The 17,997-nt window shown below is 42.5% G+C and overlaps 1 protein-coding gene across 1 annotated transcript in view; it reads right to left on the reverse strand.

Moving 5' to 3' along the window:
* LOC124606171 overlaps positions 1 to 17,997 on the reverse strand; it is a 125,403-nt gene that overhangs the window by 13,137 nt on the left and 94,269 nt on the right. The window contains exons 14-17 of the mRNA XM_047138141.1: positions 5,569 to 5,815; positions 4,259 to 4,377; positions 3,018 to 3,147; positions 147 to 275 (exon numbers count right to left, since the gene is read on the reverse strand). Coding sequence (XP_046994097.1) covers positions 147 to 275; positions 3,018 to 3,147; positions 4,259 to 4,377; positions 5,569 to 5,815 — 625 coding nt within the window. The remainder of the gene's footprint in view (positions 1 to 146; positions 276 to 3,017; positions 3,148 to 4,258; positions 4,378 to 5,568; positions 5,816 to 17,997) is intronic.

The following is a 17,997-nucleotide window of genomic DNA, read 5'->3' on the forward strand; positions in this document are numbered from 1 at the left end:
CACACACACACGCGCGCGCGCGCACGCAAGCAAGCAAGCACGCACGCGCGCACACGCACACGCGCGCGCACACACACACACACACACACACACACACACAACGCACGCACGCACGCACGCACGCACGCACGCGATAAAACTATTACCTGAACAAGTTCTTCACGCGATGCCTGTTCACCAACTATGTCCCTCAGCTGCACAATGCAGCTTTCTAAACGGGCAGAGTCTTGTGTTAGTGGAAGATCCTCCAGTGAACTGCTATCAGATGCTTCTACCTGGTTACAGAGAGGTAAAATGGACTCAAATTTCCATTTCCCTGATATAAGACCAGTTTAGAAACATGCCAACAACAACAAAAATGAGCCCAATGAAAGTTAAAATGTGGAAAATAATGACAGAGTTAGATGAAGTGTTCAGCACTAACAGTGATATATGCCTTAATATCAGCCTTAATTGCAGCAACTGAGATCAGTATTAAAGTATAATGACTTCATGTGAGAAGTTTCATCCATTTTAACAAAATAACTGTAAGCAATGAATAAACACCAAGACCTTGATATTTCAAAGGTGAGTGTGGTAATACTGTGAGAGTAACTAATGAGTGAAGCACGCACTGATATAGTACTGAATGAGTCTGGACAACTAATAATTTCCAAATTCATAATTGTGAAACAAAAATCCCAGAAAACTGCTTCAGACTGACATTTCCAACACAACATACATGATTTTTTTTAAACTGATAATGGAAATGACAGGATTAGTGAACTCTGCTACCAAGGCATTCAACACAAAATAGTTATTATTTTCTCGAATTATTAGTATTTTTGTAACTTTAAACATATAAGATTTACATATAGCAATTTTTCTCACCTTACTTCTGCAGCAAATATTTTGAAAGTATTTCTTATCATAAAATATGCAGTAACGCAATATATTTTTGAGTCAGTGCAAAAGAAGAAATACTGTGTCCTTGTTGCACACTTATTTCCATAATGATAACATCCTAAACCTATTGAAGACAAATACAATGACACGTTTCACTGGCAGCAACTGTAAGACAGACAGAACACCAGTGGGTAAATGGGAATTAATGTTTTACACAACCCCAATTTACATTTCAATTTCACAGTCTTCAGTATACAACAACAGTCTTTTACATACTATATCACGTAAACTGTGAGTCATTCTAAAACAAGATGGTTTGGTGTAAATTCCAGGTTTTTCCCTAAAGTACATACTGAGTGATGGGATAAAGTTCTGGGATCACATATACAATGGAGGGCAAGATAGTGCAAAACAATTTATTTTGAAGAGAAGGGTTCAGATAGAAAAATATGAGAAGACTCAGAAACAGTGTTTTGAGGTAGGTCCTGCATGAATACTTCAGTTATTAATTGCAGTTCAGAAGACAAGCATCAAAAATTGGTAATGAAGATTAGAAAAAATAATTTATATAAATAAGATACAATGCTCTAAGAAACTGCCATGTTAATTGGACTCCAGAAAGGTTGAAACTAATGTCTTAAATAATACATACAGCACCAATTATGTTTACTCACATGCAGCATGATGTGTTTCAGGAATTTCTTCACATTCCCCCCAAAAAAGTACGGTGTTCATTTGCTACAAACTGTTCCGAATGTGGCAAGAAAAGGCAGAAATGACAGTGATTAAAAAAGTACCCTCCACTGATCCCACCTGGGTAGCCGCGCGATCTAACACGCTGCTCCCTGAGCGGTAAGGTGTACCGGGCACCGGCACAAATCCACCCAGTGTATTGCTGTCAAGGTCTGGTGTGCCGGCCATACTGTGGATGGTTTTTAAGGCGGTTTTCCATCTGCCTCAGCGAATACAGGCTGGTTCCCCTTATTCTGCCTCAGTTACACTGTCGGAGATTGCTGCGCAAACACTGTCTCTGCATACGCATACACCATAATTACACTACCACGCAAACATTTGGGGCTACACTTATCTGGTATGAGACATTCCCAGGGAGGGGTCCACTGGGGGCTGAAATGCACAATAACCATGGGTTCGGTGTGGGGCGGCAGTGGGGTGGGTGGACTGCTGTGGCCTATCGTGGGGGGGTGAACCACTGAGGGCTATGCTGAGACAAACCCTCTCCGTCATTTCTAGGTCCCCGGTTCAATACACAATACATGCTCCACTGCACACCATAATATGGACAGAGGAATACAAATATATACAATAAGAAATGGAGACTACAGTATTTATCCAATTTGTGTCAAATAATGGCTTAAGGTAAACTCTTCCATTTTATGGCAAACTTTTATTCAGAATGAATACAAATCATGAAACATAATTCTCTATATTTCTTTCTTGTCCCACCTTTTTATTTGTTCATTTGAATTTCATTGTGAAATTCATCATTGCCAATAAGTGATATGGCTATCTGGAATCTGAAACACTGTATAACAATAATGCAATCTGCCCTTAGCCACATGTAACTTTATTATTTTGAAAAGAAAGTGTGCTGTAATTATTAGTTTAAAATAATGTTTGTGTTTTTCCTCTGATTTTCTTCTAAACTATTTTCTGCTGAAATTCTCTCTCCTTTTCTCCTCTGTCCGGCAGAACAAACATACTGAATGGTAAATGTAGCACAATAGCTTAACACAGGAAATCAGTGTTGGATATAGAAAAACTGGCAATGGGAGTGGGGGATAAATATGACAGAAGTATAAAGAAAGTCTTGAAATAGTCAAAACTCTAAATGGTATGAACACTGGCTGCAAAAGTATAATGGGGACCTGCTTTATATGAATTTCTACAATTGAAATTATTTGGAATTTCCAGTTCTGCTGTCTGTTACATAAGGCCGGAGTGCTTTTAGCACCTGACCTTTATACAATCACAAATTTTACTCTCACACCTATCACAGGAGCAGAACAATTATTTCTCCCACCACCACAAATGACACTTGTTTTTATCATGTTATAAGATTTTAGAAAAAGGTTCTATGTTTGTTTGAATTACTCAGTGAAAACTTCTCTTACCTCACGACTGTTAATATGAATGTTGGAAGCCATTTCTTCTATATCAGCCAGACTGGATGATACAGATGTTGGTGTCTCAGGACTAGGACAATGTGGGAAAAGCAGTAACTTCTCAGTTGTTTGTGATTTCCTGACAAATTGAAATACAAAGAATAGGCATATTTACCTCGACAGTAACACAAAAACATCAAAACAGACACCATTACACAACAACTGAAAATGTGAAATAGCGGATTGCGTCAATTTTGACAAACTCTTGGCCAGTTTAATGAGAGACAGTACCTGTGGAAGCAAGTTTAACACATAATTTCTCACTTTTTCATATGCAAATAAAGTGTGCGAGGAAGATGAGTACCTTTGTCCTCTAAATTTTATTAAAATTGCAGTGCTGCCAACAGAATTTGCCAATAAGAGAGATAATAATTATTTACAATTATTTCTCTATCTTCTCAAAACCAAGCATAATATTTTATGTTAAGCTTTCTCCCTGGTTTGCAGATGAAATTAATAATGCGCACACAGAGGAAGCACACATATGGCAACCTTATATCAAGAACATTTGTTAAAAGATCATGCTGAAACACCACAGGGTCAGTTCCTTGTTCAAAAGTTCCAATTTGCTGCTATATACTGTTCTTCAAAATAATCACAACTTAACAACGTCAGAAATAAAAAAACATTAAGTAATGTGTGCCATGAGAATCAGCCAATCATTATTTCCCTTGCTCCATTTGCAAGTGAAACAGGAAAGCAAATGCCTTGCAGTTGTACAGTGAACCCCCCACCACATGCTCCACAGTGGTTCACAGTTTTTCTAGATGCAACATCCAGAGTACAGGCTGAACATTTTGATTGCAAACTTAAAGAAAACATGTCACTCCTCTTCTCCACAACAAATTTACAATTAAAATAAATAAACAAAAAGTTACATCTAAATTGGTTGCTTACACTGCCACCATTACCACCACATTTGGTATAATATCAGTAAAATAATCTCTCACATACAATATAAGTTGCAAAAGTAAGCATCACTGAGCCACTTCTTAATACACTGTCAACATCAGAACAAAAACAACAACTGAAAGATGTTAAGTATGTGCACCATTACAAGTGAGATACAGCAACTAACCACCTCTCATTGTTGAACTTTTTTTAATTGTAAAAATCCACTGTCTGCAATTATTTTGTATAAAATATGAACTAAGAAAAGAAATTCTTAGTTTATTGTTTAGCACATTTACCTGGGTTTAGCCCATATGACTAGATCATAGATCTCAGCCTGCAGGTTTTGAGGCAGCTCTTCAAATAATTCACTATCCATAATGTCAGGATTCAAGGAGATGAAGTTTAAACAGGCACTCTAGAAGGATACAAATGCAATCCAATGTAACATTTAATTAACCAGAGATGAACACCTTAGATATACACTACAAATATCACTTATAAAATCGTCCATTCTGACCTTAACCTTTACCATAGCACAATCTCATAGTCAGGGGATATCACAAAACGTCGGCTGTAAAAAGTTATATAAGATGTATCATGTACAAATAACGGAGAATTAATAAAGTACTCTGCAATGTTTTGTTGTTTCCATTATGTTCATTGTTATATTTGTCAAACTATTCTAGACTGTTAGGTTTACTAGTTATAAATCATAGAAGTTTGAAGACTCTGGAATGCTACTGTTTTGTATATGCTCACAGCAATCTCCGATCTGACAACTGCAATACTGTATACAGCATTACAGTAACAATTATTGAATGTAATGTTTTGTTGTGCTATCTATTTGATTAGACATGCATGGTCCAACAATTCCAGGCCCGCAGTGGGCTACTCTTCATTTTTACATAATCTTTAAGCTTTTTTTTACTATTTCTGTGCATTACTTCTTTTGCAAATGCTCTGAATGAAGGATGAAGTACAATGTGGTAATGGTACTGCCTGGAGCTTGTTCCTCTTATATCATTACTCTCCCCTCTACTGTGTGTGTACCATACTGAGCCTACTCCAATCCCTTCAGTCATCCACTAGTAACAAAGAAAAATTTGAAAAAGGATGTTAAATACATGTACCAGAGGTTGCAACATTTTTACACAGATATTTTGAATGAAAATATCATGCCAAGTTAAAGAAGAATTATCTTCCTGTCACACTCTACTTTATATCTATTGCATTAAGAACAAAATAAAGTAATTAGAGAGCAGAGAGAATGCAGGATATAGCTATGGCTGTGGACTGAGAAGCAATGGAGTGACAGCATGGTCATGATAACTATTCTGCACATATTTTCCAAGTGGTTTTAACATTGGTATTCATGAGCAGTTCTCACCTAAGTACCTAATACATAATTTCTGAAGTGACTTACAGAAAATGAATGTTTTATCAGAGATGTAGAAGTCACATGACAACTTCAACACCATGTAGCTATAATGTTTTATACTGTAATTACAATGAACCTAAAATAAAGCAGCACATTCAATAAATTTGTAGTAAATCGTACATCAAATTCAGTTCTAAAATGAAATGAAATAAAATCTCTGTAACTTACCCGAAGAGTTTTTGCATTAATTTGGTCACTCATACTCAGGAAATAAAGCACTGAATCTTCATCAATGTGTCTTCTTAATCCCTGTTCGCATGCTTGTTTCAATGAGTCAACCTCGTATCGATCACTGAGAAGCATAAGGTCAGCTAACTGATCAGCAGTCAGCTCTCGGGTACGCAACTGTCCACTGTACAGGTAGTGAAGAAATGTTGAAAAAAGGAATGGATTTGTATCATGAACCACTATTTTCCTGTAAAAATTGAAACATTTACCCCTTTTACCACCATAAATTCAATACAAATACAACATGGAAATTTTGCTATAAATAGAAACATTTTAGGCAACCACTAGGATTATCTGCATTGAAAGCTTTAATATAACATTGAGGGTGTCAATGTAATAGTTCATATGTTTTACTCTTATGGTACACACTTCCTCGGTACATACTGGCTCACTAGTTCTCCAATCTTCAATCAGTTCAGAATACTGTACAAAGACAAGGGTCTATATAAAGTGCTAAGGATATGAAGGAAAGACTAGGGAGGTATTGCTATTAAGACCAGAAACACTGAGAAAATAAAATGTATAAATAGTTGCACCAAATTAGTTACAATTTAAAAAAAAGAAAGCAATCTCAAATGTTGTTTTGTTTTAGGGCACAAAAACAATTAAGGTCGTACGTTCCCTATAACACTAACACAAAAGAGAGAAGTTAAAAAAGACTACATATCAATCCCAATCAATGGATGAGGAGACAGCTAAAAACAGGAACGGGGAGGAAGTTCTATAAAAATGTGCCATAGAGAAACGAAGGTTCAGAACTAAAAATTAAATGGCCTTCGCCATGTTGCTATGACAGACAAAAAGTAAAACGCGGTCAGCAGCTCGCGCATCTTTCACTAAAACGGCCAATAACTACAACAGCAAACACAAACGAGAACATAAGCAGTTAAAAAAAGGTCATTCCATCAGGAAATGGTGGACCATCAAAAGCTGAGTACAATGTGCACAAAGTAGTGATGAGCACCATTTAACAAATGATGATGGCTAAAAAGCCAATGCCCAATATGTAACCTAGTTAAAATGATCTCCTTGTGGCGATGGGGCCACGAGGTGGTCATTCAAGCTGCTGGGAGAGGCTTAATAACCAATAGCTTCTTCCCATGAAGTGAGGACCAGTGGTGATGTCAATAGCCTTGGCAGTAGCGACAGTGGCCTCGTTTCCTGTCAGACCAACATGACCAGAAAACCACGTAGACATCCATCAAGAGTGAGCAAGTGGCATCTTTCCTGGACCCATTGCACTAAGGAATGGACAGTGCACAGCACACAAAAGGCTTTGAAGGGCACCAAGAGAGACTGAGCAGATGATGCAATTGAAAATCCCGTGTGGCCAGATACAGGGCAAAGAGCTCTGCTTTAAATACTGGGAAGTGTTCTGGAATGACAAAGGCACACCCAACACCATGGTCAGTCCGGGAACCATCAATGTACACAAAGATACTATCACGAAGTTTCGTGAGAAGGGGTCATGAAACTGAAAGCAATAGATTGAGGCTGGGGTAGTGTCATCAGGAAGCGAATGAAAGCCAAGGTGAACACAGGCCACAACATGATGTCAGGAAAATTGCAGGTAGTGTGAAGTTATGCTGCCAGAGCAAGAGCTGAAAGCAAACTCCAGGAGATAACAGAGAAGAGGGACGCACCCCATACTGGCAGTCAAAGGAGTCATAGAAGGAGGCGGCACAGGACGGGTGGCCACACATGGCAGACAAACGGCATGCATATATGCAGAGGAGAAAGCCACGGCTGTAGGACAGCCGTAGTTTGGCAGCTTCTGCATACAGAATGGGCTACTATACTATAAAAGGCACCAGCGGCCAAACAGATGCCACGATGGTGGATAGTATTTAGACGCCATAAGAGGGATGGATGTGCAGATGTATATATGAAGTACCCTTAGCCTAGTTTCGAACAGACAGGGGACTGGTGCAAACGGAGGAGGGTGGTTCGATCTGCTCCCCAGGAAGTACCATTGAGGACATCTAGAACATTGAGGGGCTACATACAGTGGGCTGCCAGGTAAGACATGTGGAGGACCCAGACAGTTTCCTATTGAGCAGGAGCCCCAGTAATTTTGTATTTTCAATGAATGGAAGGGCCAGAAATTCATACAAACAGTTTTGTCAGTGGAAAAACGAAAGCCACTGTTGACGTTCCATGAGTAATGACAATCAAGACATCGATGAAGAAACCACTCAATGAGACAAGTCCCTGGAGAACTGCAATAGATGGGAAAATCGTCAATGAAAAGGGAGCTGGAGATGCCTCGCAGGAGACAGACCATCATAGGGTGATAGCAAAGAGGATGGTGCTCACAATGGAATCCTGAGGCACACGAGTTTTCTGGATAAAGGTGTCCGAAAAGGAATAACCCACATATACCTAGAAAACTCGGTCTTTTAAAAATTCCTGAAGGAAATGAGGCATGCAGCCTCGGATGCCCCATGTGTAGAGAGTACGGAGGATACCAGTTCTCCAGTAGGTGTCGTAGGCTGGTTCCAAATTGAAAAACATTGCCACAGTCTGGGATTTCTGCAGAAAACCATTCATGACATGGGTGGACAAGTGACGAGATGGTCAACTGTAGAACGTTGCGTTCAAAATCCTTAATTTCAGTGGTTAGTAAATTGCGAGACTCTAGTCACCATACCAGCCGGGCATGAATCATACGTTCCATCATCTCACAAACACAGCTGGTGAGAGAAGTGGGGCGGTAAATGGAAGGAAGGTGTTCGTCCTTACCGGGCTTAGGTATGGGTATGACAGAGGCTTCACGTCAGCGTCTGGAGAATGTGCCTCTGCCCGGATGCGGTTGTATATATGAAGCAGAAAGTGTTTGCCCACAGGAGAAAGGTGCTGCAACATCAGAATGTGATCATCATCTGGGCCTCGGGTGGAGGATCAAGATGGAGTGAGAGCATGACCTAGATACCTCATAGTAAAGGCAGCTTGTAGCAATCATGATTCAGAGAAGAGAAGGGTATCATCAAAGCCTCCTCCACTCGTTTCCGATAGAGGAAGACAGGGTGAGGAGCTCGAAATCTCCACAAAATGGCGGCCTAAGATGTTGGAGATAGCAATGGGTCCACAAGGACATTGTCTCAGCCATCGGAGGTTGGCCCATATGACGGAAGAGGGAGTGGAACTGTTAAAAGTACTAGCGAAAAAAATCTAGCTAGCTTTTTTGCTATCCTGAATAACAAAACAACAGTGTGCATGCACAGGGTGTCTACGTGGACAAGAAAAAAAATTCCCAGATTTTTCCCGGATTTCCTGGGTAAAAACACAATTTCTCCCGGATGAAATTACGTATAAAGCAGGTGAAAATACATCCATGTTAAGCAACAGTATACTTTCCCTCGGGCTGTAAAACCTATCAGTCCTTTGAATAGTGAAGGTATAATACCGGCACTTAAGGAAACAGGAAAAACAATGCGTTTGGAAAGATGTTTGATGCGAGACAATATAGACAGATTTTATTTTCATATTGCGAAAGTATATACACAAAATCCAGTAGTTACAGCACGGTAGCTTCCAAAGCCTTAAAATAGAGATAGCGTTGATAGATGCACTTTTGTCAGCCAGTCATAGCTCAAGTCATGTGATCTCGCTAGCGAATGACAGCAGTTATTCAGAGCACGAGGCCTACGAGAAAGACAGGCCACTGCGCGTACGTTACGAACGTGGGCCGAGCTCGCTCAACTCAGCAAAGTGCGTTTCTACACCGGTTAGAGTAACTAAACGTGTATGTACGAACGAGAATTGCATCGACTATTGGAATCCACTATTATTAGCCCTACAATGATAGGAAGTCCGTAGGCCTACTAACAGGCTCTAATTTGGCAATTAAAATCATACCAAAATGATTATCAGTTGCGTAAGGCACCACATAATCTATGAAAGGAGAACTGTTACGAAGAAGAGACTAAATGCTGTAAATGAGCGGTTATACCATTTCTATCGAGAATTGATTTTAAATTTTGTTGTAAGAACAGTAATCAGTAAGACTTCATAATAACGGATTCCAGTACAAGATGAAATTCTCGTTAGTATGCACACACCTGGTTGCGAGTTAACAGATTTAAATACGCATTTTGCCCGCTGAGTTACGGGAACAAGCGAGCTCAGGCCGTTCTTCGTGACGTACGCGCCGTGGCCTGTCTTTCTCGTGGGCCTCGATCAGTGCATAATACATGTTATGTACTCAACCACTAGCAGCATCATTGTTAAGTAGCACAACCATACAAAGACGAAAGGTTAATGGGTTAAAGTAATGTAAGTACACTATATCTTCACAAAAAGCTGAACTTTCATGTATAATATTGGGCATTAACAATGTTTTGCTGCTTTTTCTCGAAGTGCTTGGTTAGGCAGGAACCTAAGAATGCTTCAGAAACTAAGCTGCTGTATTTGATGTATTTCATACATATGCTTTCGTATTACGCAAACATGCAGTCCAAATGCCGATGCGAATCAAAGATCTTTCCAAAACGCGTTGTTTTTTGCTGGATTTTGTTTCCTAAAGTGCTCGGAAGTATAAAACCCCTAAACTTTCCATAAGCCATTTTCCAATAACACTATTTCGTTTTTATTTCGTGATCATAGCTGCAGTGATTTAGGAGAACCATTACAAAGTGAAGTTTATACTTAGCTGTAGTCTGTGTCATGTTTTCTCGACGAGTGATGCATCAACTTTTACATTGTTTTTATTCGAAACTCTGAATATACTGTAGAACATTTAAACACCCACTGACGTAACGCTGCGAGCACTCACAACAAGGCCTAGGGATCTTTGAGAGAATTCTGCATTCTGCTTGACTGGGACTGGAGTCGCAATGAAGGATGGGACAGAATAGGAGTAACCATGGCGTCAGCTGGTCAATGCAAAGCGATCTAGTGACTGGATGAAGTGGGAAGAGACATCGCTGCGAGCTGAGGATGCGAGATGAGATGACCAAGCCAGCAATCTATCACACGAAAGACGAGCCATCGCTTTCAGCAGCTAACATCGTTACATGCCTGTTCAAAATCCCAATACCGTGAAACGCCGTAATAATACAGTCGCTGTTACCGTGATTAAATACAAATAAAACAATTGCCGTTTATACATTCAATGCCAAAAACTATAACTTGGTATATGTAAAGAGAGAGAGGGGGGGAAAAAAAAAAAAAAAAAAAAAAAAAAAAAAAAAAAAAAAAAAAAAAAAAAAAAAGTCGAGACAGTATTACAGGAAAATACTAGCTGGCAAATAAGTGGTAAAGAAAACATTACGTAAGTTGGTCAATAATAAAAGAAGAAAAGTCTGGAACAAGAGTCTTGAAATACAAGTTTATTGAGCCGAGTAGCATGTTCTTCAGATGATCATAGACTACCGTGTAGCTAGCACGTTTCGGTTTTTTTTGTGCTCTATCTTTGCAACAAACATTGGCAAATACAGGAGCAGTTACTAGAGCGCACTTCGCAACATCAAAGTTCTCCAGCCATCAGATCACGCAAATCTTCAAGGGCAAACGTTCCGATTCAATGGTCCAAATATACAGAGCTAGTCTGGAATGGAAATCCTTAAATAGGTTTTACAGGGCATGTACAAACTGAATTATCATCCAGAGTGTTTCCTTTACTGCGGACTTGATTAGCAGAAAAATATGGAGAGGGGGCTTGCAAGTACGTCAAAGAACAGCAAGAAAACATAACGTGAAGACAACAATAACAATTGAGCAGGGTTTGTTACGTTGCTAGGTACGGAGGGATACATAAAAAGCGACATTATCAATGTACTGGATGTCAAGTTAAATCATATTTTAAAATGAAGCGGGTAGATCATTCCTCTACAAGTAAATCAACATGTACGCTGCTACAGAATCTAGACTTTAAATTAAAATCAGTATACGTACAACAGAAGGTCTACAAAGTCCTAAAGCACTTCGGAAATTTTACACACAGTAGAGAGCCTCAGCTGTAAAGTAACTGGGAGGCCAAGTCATTCGTAACGAGCAGACTTCATAACTTAGTAATCGTGGATAGAAGACGAGAGCAAGCAACCAATAGCAGCCAATAGAAAGAAAGAAAGAAAGAAAGAAGAGAGAGAGAGAGAGAGAGAGAGAGAGAGAGAGAGAGAGAGAGAGAGAGAGAGAGAGAGAGAGAGAGAGAGAAGGAGAAGCCTCATGGTAAGGAATAAGCTAGAACGAAAAGGTGGCGAAGCCTTCAGAACTTTGGTCGATGAGCGCGGTGGCCTTAATATCTTTCGTCTTTATAATTGAGGTGCTGTGCTGTACATGTAAAATTAGCTAGAAACTTGCAACAGGTTACTGGAGTAAGACTGGTTGATACGTCTTGTCAGTCATAGTTTCTTAAAGGGTCAACAAACGCAGTGCTACTAATAATATCGTAATTAATGCCGATTGTTGCTTGGCAGAGACAGTGTTGTCAAACGTGCCTCGTTCGATTTTCAAATCACACAGTCTGTCAGTAGTCAGTATGCTCGGCTCGCCTGTTGAATTCAGTTCTGCGCACGTGCGGGGCAAAATTTTATAAACTGACAAGGTAGGTAACACTCATTGTATCATATTTCATTATGCACAATAACGAGGCGCAGCCTTATTTACATCCATCGTTCTTCTTTATCCAATAAAGGTTGCCCACCAACAACCACTGTGACTGCGCCATGTCGATTGGTTTTCAAGATAGCTGGCTTTCAGATCCAGCATTCAAGGACTGGTTGGTGAAAGTAGCTACAGACCTTTATAGTGCTAAATGTGGATTATGTCCAGGGACCCTCATTAACATCCGTACTATGGGAAGATCGGCTCTTACAAGTCACATGACAAAATCCAAGAAGCACGTCACGAAAGCAGCTGCCATGAGAAGCACAGCAAGTTTTTATGTCTACACCCGACCGGTGGCGACCACTTCAACCCAGCAGACAGATTCTACTTCCACTACCACATCTGCAGATTCAGCTGGGTCAACAACAGTGGCGTTGGCCGCTGGAATTGTTGCCCCTCCGCAGAAAGATGTCACTGCAATGTCAAAACCCGTGGATAAATTGAGAGGAATTGATCGGATGGCAATAAAGGACGAAGTAACAAAGGCGGAAATACTGTGGTGTTTGGAGTGCATCGTTTCACACAAGTCACTGCGTAGTTCTGCGAACGACGTGTTGCTTTTCCCCACAATGTTCCCCGAGAGTGAAGTGGCCAAGAGCATGCGTTTACAAAAGGACAAAATCGGTTATATCGTGCAATATGGACTAGCTCCCTTCTTTGAGTCTGAAATTAAATCTGACCTCGTAAATGCATCAAGGATTGTTGTTTGTTTTGACGAATCCTTGAACAAGGTGTGCAAAAGAATCCAGATGGACATTTTAGTGCGTTATTGGGACATTAAAAAAAAATCTAGTGTGCACCCGTAACTACGCATAAGCTTTTCCAGGCAGTTCGACGGCAGCTAAGCTACTCGAGTCCTTCAAGAAAAAAATTCCCAGCGAAGCAATGAGAAAACTTTTACAAATAACGATGGATGGCCCTAACGTCAACTTCGCGTTCTTAAGGGAACTTAAAATGTTTTTGAAAGAAATTGAAGGAGTAGACACCGTTTTACTGGAAATTGGAACGTGTGGACTTCACGTTGTTTACGGTGCCTTCTAGTCCGCAATTCAAGAAACACAGTGGATGATAATTCAGTTTTTACGTGCCTCACACAATCTTTTTAAGGATGTCCCTGCCAGAAGAGCTCTGTATATTTCGACAATGGAATCGGAACTGTTTCCCTTAAAGTTTTGTGTGATCCGATGGCTGGAAATGTGGAAGTTGCTGAGTGAGCTCTAGTAATGTTTCCGTTTCTGCGAATATTTGTTGGAAAACTGGAAGAAAAAAACAAACCAAAATGTGCTAGCTACAGATTACTGGAGGATCACCTCAAGGACAAGCTACTTGGTCCGAAAATTGCCTTTTTCAAGACTCTTGTTGGAGACTTGACACCTTTCCTAAAGGATTTCCAATCCGATTGGCCACTAGCACCATTCCTCCACTCTGCTTTGATAGAGATAATGGAGACAACGATGACACGATTTGTCCAGCCGATGAAGATCTCGCCATCAGTTAATTTGGACAAAGAATCCAATCTTTTGGGTGTGAACCACGTCAAGATTGGGTTCACCGTCAAGAATGAATTCAGAAAGTGCAGGTCTCTCACAGCCCTTGAAATCGCTAAGTTCTGGAGCGAATGCAGAAGAGGAATGATCAAGGTTGATGGAGAAATCTCTCTTACACTTTAGGTTGACAAAAGCTGTAAGCTGCTTTGATCCCACAATAGCGTGCAGGGAGGCTGGTCCCAAACGATTTCATTCCTTTCTACAGATTTTGGTGGAGAGCAATTGGATTAACGGTGTATGTGCCGATAAAGCAGAAGCACAATACGCTTCTGTTGTAAAGAAGAACTGCAAAACAAAATTCGAAACATTCAACAAAAAGGAGCAACGGCTGGATGAGTTCTGGATGAATTGTCTCAAGAACCAGAATGCAACGTGCCACGAGCTGGAACATCAAACAATAACTTTTGTGATTAAAAAATATTTGAAAAATAAACCTAATTTAAGAAATTAAGTATTAAAATAAAGACCGGAGCTAAAATTTAGCAACACGAATATCCGAAAAGAAGGGACTGTAAAAATGCACAAAATATTTTATGGAAAAAATCTCTTATTATTCTAAAACGAAAGACAGTAATTAAAGGTCTTTAACAACGACTAAACCGTAAGCTTTTGTATTTAAATAAAAAATAATAAAATAAGAAAAAATGAGGAATGGAAAAGGTAAAAGACATACTTGTCCTTACTGAAAGCAAATTTTCGAGCGGGAAATATAGTAGCTGTTCTTGACACAAGTTTTCGCTCTAAAACTGGACTAATTTCATACGAGAGCAAGGTACGGATGTCCCGCTACCTGTCGTGTGAGTGGTGCTGCCTTCTGTTGTCCATTTATAGGATTAGTTAGAAAGAAGAAGTAGCGAACGTTAGAGCTGTTCGGAGACGAAGATCCAATTCACCGGCAAAAAAGTAGAAAAGAAGCGAACTGGTATTGCTTTGCATGCCAGAACACTTCGTCTTCTCTATACTACAGAAAAGTCGAAGTGCTTTGGCATGAAGAGACTTGTGACATTGCTCAGTAACATATTATTCACTTTTTTTGAAGGTCAATTATACTTTTTGCCATCGATTGCATAATTTTTTATCTATGAAAGAACAACATTAAATATGAAAACTTACTTGAAGCTCGGTCTTTTTTTAACGTGTGTTACACGTTAAGTCTTATCAAATACAAATGTGCGGTAAAATTGTAAATAGTGGCATAAATGACTTCTCTTCTGGGCCCGAAATTTTTCAAATGGCTGATCCTCAAGTGTTACCAGTACGTTTTGAATGAGAGTTATAACGCCCTGTGATTTAAGTAATTCACTGCACATTCTCACACGTAACATACATCATCTTGCGTGGAAATTTACTTTGAAAGTAACGCTTCTCAAGTCACTATTCGTAATATTTTCCAGTGATCTGTTAGAAATATAAACAATTGCGATGCTAGCACATCGAATGCACGTTAGTTGTTATGCACGTACTGCATAATCTTCGACCTAAAGCCTTTGACACTTTTCGGTGTCAGCAAACTGGCCTGTGCATTGTGTAAATTACTCATTTTCTACGCAACTAAACTTTTATTTTGGTGTTATTCTCTGATTAATGTTTCATTGCTGCAGTATTATTCAGCAGTAGTGGGCTAAAGTTCTTTGTCAGCGTATCAGATCTTACATGCCAAAACTACAAAAATTTAACTGAAATCTAAAAGAATGAAAAATCCCGGAATTCTAAAAAATTCCCAAGTTTTTCCGGGATGAAAAAATTCCCGGGTTTTTCCCGGATCTCCCGGGCCGTATACACCCTGATGCAACCGTTTATAACGAATGCAGTTTGATATCTTAGGATGACGGTCAAATACATCGATAGCATGTCTCCGTGCACGAATTGCGTCGGGGCATGCCTCAGTTCACCAATAGACCAGGACATGGCTTGGTAAAGAGGAAGTGCGAGGAATGAAATGTTCTGTGACATCAAGGATAACTTTTTATGGTATTCTACATGCTCAACACAAGTGAGGAGATGTTTTTTGTCGAAGGCCACCAGGGAGGAGTAAAGCCTCCAGTAGACCTTAGTAAGCTGCCATTTGGGTGTGCAAGTTGGTGAGATAGGTGTCAGCAAACTGATAGCACACAGGAAATGGTGGTTCGAGTATGTGTCAGAGGGACCGGACCACTGAAGATGTAGGGCAAGCTGGGCAGTGCTGAAGGATATGTCCAACTGGGAAAAGGTGGGAGTGGAGTCTGAAAGGAATGTGGGTACTCCTGTGTTAAGGCAGAAGTTAAGTTGATTGAGAAGGTCAGCTAAGAGGGCACCTCTCAGACAGCCTCTGTTAGAATCCCAAAGGGGATGGTGCACATTAAAGTAACCAAGCAGCAGAAAAGGGTGAGGTAGCTGCCCAATAAGCTGGACATTGAATGATAGAGGGATATACACAGTACAAAGGGAAAGGACTAAGCGAGGGGGAAAGGACTAAGCGGGGGGGAAAGGACTAAGCGGGGGGGAAAGGACTAAGCGGGGGGGAAAGGACTAAGCGGGGGGGAAAGGACTAAGCGGGGGGGAAAGGACTAAGCGGGGGGGAAAGGACTAAGCGGGGGGGAAAGGACTAAGCGGGGGGGAAAAGGCTAAGCGGGGGGGAAAAGGCTAAGCGGGGGGGGGGGGGGGGGGGGGGGGGGGAAAGGCTAAGCGGGGGGGGGGGGGGGGGGGGAAGGCTAAGCGGGGGGGGAAAAGGCTAAGCGGGGGGGAAAAGGCTAAGCGGGGGGGGGGAAAAGGCTAAGCGGGGGGGGGGGGGGGGAAGGCTAAGCGGGGTGGGGGGGGGGGGGGAGGCTAAGCGGGGGGGGGGGGGAAAGGCTAAGCGGGGGGGGGGGGGGGGGAAGGCTAAGCGGGGGGGGGGGGGGAAAGGCTAAGCGGGGGGGGAAAGGCTAAGCGGGGGGGGAAAGGCTAAGCGGGGGGGAAAGGCTAAGCGGGGGGGGGGGGGGGGGGGGGGGGGGGGGGGGGGAAGGCTAAGCGGGGGGGGGAGGCTAAGCGGGGGGGGGGGGGGAAAGGCTAAGCGGGGGGGGAAAGGCTAAGCGGGGGGGGGGGGGGGGGGGGGAGGCTAAGCGGGGGGGAAAAGGCTAAGCGGGGGGGAAAAGGCTAAGTGGGGGGGGGGGGGGGGGAAAGGCTAAGCGGGGGGGGAAAAGGCTAAGCGGGGGGGGGGGGAAAAGGCTAAGCGGGGGGGAAAAGGCTAAGCGGGGGGGGAAAAGGCTAAGCGGGGGGGAAAAGGCTAAGCGGGGGGGAAAAGGCTAAGCGGGGGGGGGGGGGGGGGGGGGGGGGGGGAAGGCTAAGCGGGGGGGGGGGGAAAGGCTAAGCGGGGGGGGGGGGAAGGCTAAGCGGGGGGGGGGGGGGAAGGCTAAGCGGGGGGGGGGGGGGGGGAAGGCTAAGCGGGGGGGGGGGGGGGAAGGCTAAGCGGGGGGGGGGGGGGGGAAAAGGCTAAGCGGGGGGGGAAAAGGCTAAGCGGGGGGGGAAAAGGCTAAGCGGGGGGGGGGGGGGGGGGGGGGGGGGAAGGCTAAGCGGGGGGGGGAAAAGGCTAAGCGGGGGGGGGGGGGGAAAAGGCTAAGCGGGGGGGAAAAGGCTAAGCGGGGGGGAAAAGGCTAAGCGGGGGGGAAAAGGCTAAGCGGGGGGGGAAAAGGCTAAGCGGGGGGGAAAAGGCTAAGCGGGGGGGAAAAGGCTAAGCGGGGGGGAAAAGGCTAAGCGGGGGGGAAAAGGCTAAGCGAGGGGGAAAAGGCTAAGCGAGGGGGAAAAGGCTAAGCGAGGGGGAAAAGGCTAAGCGAGGGGGAAAAGGCTAAGCGAGGGGGAAAAGGCTAAGCGAGGGGGAAAAGGCTAAGCGAGGGGGAAAAGGCTAAGCGAGGGGGAAAAGGCTAAGCGAGGGGGAAAAGGCTAAGCGAGGGAAAAGACTAAGCGAGGGAAAAGACTAAGCGAGGGAAAAGACTAAGCGAGGGAAAAGACTAAGCGAGGGAAAAGACTAAGCGAGGGAAAAGACTAAGCGAGGGAAAAGACTAAGCGAGGGAAAAGACTAAGCGAGGGAAAAGACTAAGCGAGGGAAAAGACTAAGCGAGGGAAAAGACTAAGCGAGGGAAAAGACTAAGCGAGGGAAAAGACTAAGCGAGGGAAAAGACTAAGCGAGGGAAAAGACTAAGCGAGGGAAAAGACTAAGCGAGGGAAAAGACTAAGCGAGGGAAAAGACTAAGCGAGGGAAAAG

Source organism: Schistocerca americana, chromosome 1 (assembly GCF_021461395.2).
Source record: "Schistocerca americana isolate TAMUIC-IGC-003095 chromosome 1, iqSchAmer2.1, whole genome shotgun sequence".
Taxonomy (NCBI): domain Eukaryota; kingdom Metazoa; phylum Arthropoda; class Insecta; order Orthoptera; family Acrididae; genus Schistocerca; species Schistocerca americana.